The 4250-nt window shown below is 53.3% G+C and overlaps 1 protein-coding gene across 1 annotated transcript in view; it reads left to right on the top strand.

Annotated features, from left to right (window-relative positions):
- The window catches only part of PLA2G12A (phospholipase A2, group XIIA), a gene marked incomplete at its 5' end in the record, with an annotated part of 2660 nt that extends 1858 nt beyond the window's left edge, over window positions 1-802 (top strand). The window contains one exon of the mRNA XM_010158454.1: window positions 684-802. Within this exon, the coding sequence (XP_010156756.1) occupies window positions 684-802 (119 nt within the window). The remainder of the gene's footprint in view (window positions 1-683) is intronic.
- Between the last annotated feature and the right edge of the window lie 3448 nt (window positions 803-4250).

Here is a 4250-nt window from a genome sequence, read left to right as displayed (position 1 = left end):
ACGACGCAACCGCACATCCTCAGTTGGACCGTGTCACTTGGACACCCAGCAGTCCCACCGAGAGCAGGCAGTTTTCAGAACGAGCCTGTGTTGGAGCGTCTCAGATTCATTTGACTGCAGAGAAGTCGTCGTGGTAGAGTCTAGAGTTAGAACGGGTGAGCGTGTGCTCGGATCTGTTGGGCTGCTACGCTAGCGACCTCTGCAAAAAGGGGGGGTAAAGCAGCTCTTTTGGTCTTTCCAAGACTGAGTGATGAGGGTGGGGAGGCGCTGGGACAGGTTGCCCAGAGAAGCTGTGGATGCCCCATCCCTGGGAGTGTCCAAGGCCAGGCTGGATGAGGCTTGGAGCAACCTGGTCTAGTGGAAGGGGTCCCTGCCCATGGCAGGGAGAGGGACTTTGGGGGCTGTAAGGTCCCTTCCCACCCAAAGCATTCTGGGATTCTATGGTTCTATGGTTCTCCCGCTGGTAACATTCCACAGGCAATGAATTTTCTTCTTCCTTTTGGTTGGCATATGAAAAGTCTTTACTCACAACTTATGTGGTTCAGTCTTTCATCTGACAGCCCATTTGCTGTGCCCGAAGAGACTCCTCCTGTCTTCAAACCACTCAGCTCACCAGAGTGGTTTCTCTTAGCTCCGTGTTCCGTTCAAAGCGTACTTCCAACCGAACTCCTCTTTGCCTGCAGCTTGTGAATCGACCGTCCAGCTGTTGTTCGATGCGGTTATACATTTGGGATGTAAACCGTACCTGGATAGCCAGAGGGCTGCGTGTATGTGTCGTTACGAGGGAAAGACAGATCTCTGAAAGGAGATACCGACACCTCGCCGCGTGGAACACAGTCAGACTCCGCTGGGATGAAGCAAGTCCGTGCTTGCAAGCTTTATGCTTTTCAGACAGTAGCGTGTTAAACACTGACGGGAATGTCCTGGCTGGAAAGTCACTGTGATGTTCTTCCTGATGTAGAAAGAACCAAGTTTTCCTTCTCTTCCCCTTCACGCCAGAAGGTTGGAACTGAAACTAGTTTTCCTTTGGTGTACGTCGGCTCAGGGTTTGCTATCCTGCAACGCTGGGGCCGTTCTAAAGCTTTATAGGAGACTCCGTAGCGGGTTCGAAATCGGGGGCGCAGGAGGGTTGCCTGGAATTCTTGGATGATTTTTACCGTAGAGCACATTTTGGGTTTCCTGGGGGAAAAGATCCTGATAGATCCTTTCTGATAGATCCAACAGGAAGGAGTGTTTTGTGTGTGTGAATAGGGCATCTTCACTAGCCAGTCCTTCCCTGCCTTCGGTACAGTTGCCTTCCGCTGTCGATGATGTACCTAGACCCAGGTTTGGGTCTAAAACACCAAAACCAGACAAAAAGCCCCAAAGCAAGGGTGCACATCTGCACTGCGTATTTCTACCTGATTCTCTACCAACCTTACTTCTGCAGCACTTCTCAGATCAAACATGTTTAAGGCTTGACCACTAAGGGGAACAGTTTGCAGCCCGAGGGTGTACGTGTGATTTGACAGAACGGTGGGATGTTGCTGTGTTACTGTAAAAATGAATCAAATGTTTATTTTTCAAATAAAACATTTTGTGTTGTGTATTATATGCAGAGGAAGGAGATATTGTTCAAAAAAGCTGATTGACATTTGTCTTGTGGCACAACTTGGTTACTGTATTCATCCTGGCTTTCACTTTGTCCACTCTGAGGAGGAGTAAAGGCTGGAGCCCCTCTGCCATGGGGACAGGCTGGGAGGGTTGGGGGGTTCAGCCTGGAGAAGGGAAGGCTACGGGGAGACCCCAGAACCCCTTCTAGTGCCTGGGGGGGCTACAAGGAAGCTGGGGGGGACTTTTTCCAAGGGCAGAGAGTGACAGGACAAAGGGTAACAGGTTTCAATTGAAAGTGGGGAGGTTTAGATTAGATATCAGGGAGAAGTTCTGCATGGAGAGGGTGGGGAGCACTGTGACAGGTTGCCCAGAGAAGCTGTGGATGCCCCATCCCTGGATGTGTCCAAGGCCAGGCTGGATGAGGCTTGGAGCAACCTGAGCTAGTGGAAGGTGTCCCTGCCCATGGCAGGGGGTGGCACTGGGGGCAGCTGTGAGGTCCCTTCCCACCCAACTCACTCCGTGTTTCTGTGACGAAAGGAAGCTCACAGATGGGGTCGGTGTGCCCAAGAGCCCTTTTTATTTGAAATGCCCGTGGTGAGGCTACAGGTACTTGAGCTGTCTTTCCATCGTCTGTTCCCATGACCTCTGAGCGCCTGAGGAACATCTGAGCCTGTGCCTGTCAGGTGTCTCTGACTTCTCCAGCTGAAATCTCCTCCTCTCTGTATTACCTAGGGTTGGTTCTCTGTGCTCATCTCTCATGGCGCATCTCCAGTTGTCCGGCCTTGGCCAACCCTTACCTTAGGCCCTCTGCCGAAAGATCCTGGTTTGCTCTCCTGGTGCCCTGGTTCTGCCTTAGAAACCCACAGGAGGAGAGAACTGAAAATTAAAACACTGCATCTGTGAACAGGGACCACAAACCACGCTAAAACCCCTAAAATTTACCCCACTCACAGACTGTAATGTGGATTCTCCTCTGGAAATACCTTACAGCGTCCTGGTTTCAGCCGGGATAGAGTTAATGGTGCACCCCCAGCCTGCTCGGTGGCCCCCCGCTGTGACTGGCCCAGAGGCTCCGAGCATCCTTGGCATAGACTATCCCGGGAGAGGGGGTTTCAGAGCTCTTCGGCGCCGGTGGGAGTTTGGTATAGCTGCTTTGGAGAGGGAGGACGTTAAACAGCTCTGCACCCTGCTCCATCGCCCGGAGGACCCTGCTCTTGCCGAGGGTGGAAGAACGAGTGCCCGTGGCTGCCACAGCAGTGCCCCGAGGGCTGTATCGCACCGAGATGCCCAGGTTCCCATCCAGAAGCGGATAGGCCAGCTGGAGAGCCAAGGGGTGATCAGCAAGACTCGCTCACCCCGGCCGGCCCCATCTGGCCGGTGCGGAAGCGTGCCGGAGAGCGCAGACGGACGGGGGACTGTCGTGGGCCGGATGACGGCACGTTTTCAGGAACTACGTGGCAAGAGGGACGTTGGCAGATCCCAGGGAGTCTTCACTCCCGTAGCAGAAATCCTTCATTACAGGTGCCTGCAAACCACATAAAATACGTTTTACAAGCCGCAGCCCCAACGTGAAGGCTGGCTGCCACCCCCGGGATTAATTACACCCTTTAACGACTGCGATACTTTTATACCAGTAGAAGACTGTGACCCTGTCTGTAGCAGCTCGTGGCTCGTTACTGCACGCCTGTGTGTGCTCGGTCACACTCCTTAAGCATGGCAGTGAAATTCTTTTGGTTTACAGGTAACTCTTAATCCTCCCTCAGGCTGCTACGGCGTCCCGGATTTCGGTTCCACAGCGCCTGTTTCACACAGAATTCCCGCAGCCAGAGGGTTCAGGGGCAGCTGAGAGAGCTGGGATTTGCAGTTTCCAAATATCGATCCGCTGGATAAGAGTTGGAATATTTTGTAGTGGAAGACTCAAAACTTTTATAACTATCGCTGGAGTACACACAAATAGGTCTCAAACCAGTTTTACCGTGGGCTGGCTGCCTGCTGGCCGTCCGAGGAGAACAAGCCCGAACAAGGGGAAAACACGCCAAGGGAATTAGACATACCCATAGCTCCTTTAACCCCAAAATATCTTGTCTAAAAGATTAGGGCATGCAAGAATGCTGGTGGAAGGTGTCCCTGCCCGTGGCAGGGGGTGGGACTGGGGGGGCTTTAAGGTCTCTTCCTGCCCAAACTGCTCTGGGATTCTACAAGAAGTCTCTGTCAAACCAGGTCAAACAGGCTGGGTAAAAATACGCAAAATCCCACCCTAAATCTGCCTCCTTGCGTAGCGAGAACCTCCAAGCGCGTAGTCACACCCAAGTTTGCCATGAACGGCGAGTGCCACGCGATGGGAAGGTCGGGAATGCCAGCACGTGTGGAGGGAGAGAGCTTGGTGCTGTCTGCAGCGCCCTGGTGCTCTCCCGGCAGGTCTGACCTCATCGAAAAGAGCTGATGCAGAAACAGAGCAAAGCTGCAGAACGCCCCGCGTCCAACCCGGCAAGGATCGATGTGTGGGGTTGGGTGACCCGAGTCGCACAGGAGGCAACAGGATGTGTCTCCGGGGGACTTTGTACCGTTCTGGGAAACCTCCGTTTAGTAAACACAGGGCCTTTCACCACATTTCATCTCTGTCGGCGACAGAGATGGTGGCATCGAGCGCAGCCCCA

This window comes from Eurypyga helias, unplaced genomic scaffold, assembly GCF_000690775.1.
Source record: "Eurypyga helias isolate BGI_N326 unplaced genomic scaffold, ASM69077v1 scaffold24109, whole genome shotgun sequence".
Classification (NCBI taxonomy): domain Eukaryota; kingdom Metazoa; phylum Chordata; class Aves; order Eurypygiformes; family Eurypygidae; genus Eurypyga; species Eurypyga helias.
The sequence above is the reverse complement of the archived record's forward strand: the minus strand, read 5'-3'. Positions and strand labels throughout refer to the sequence as shown.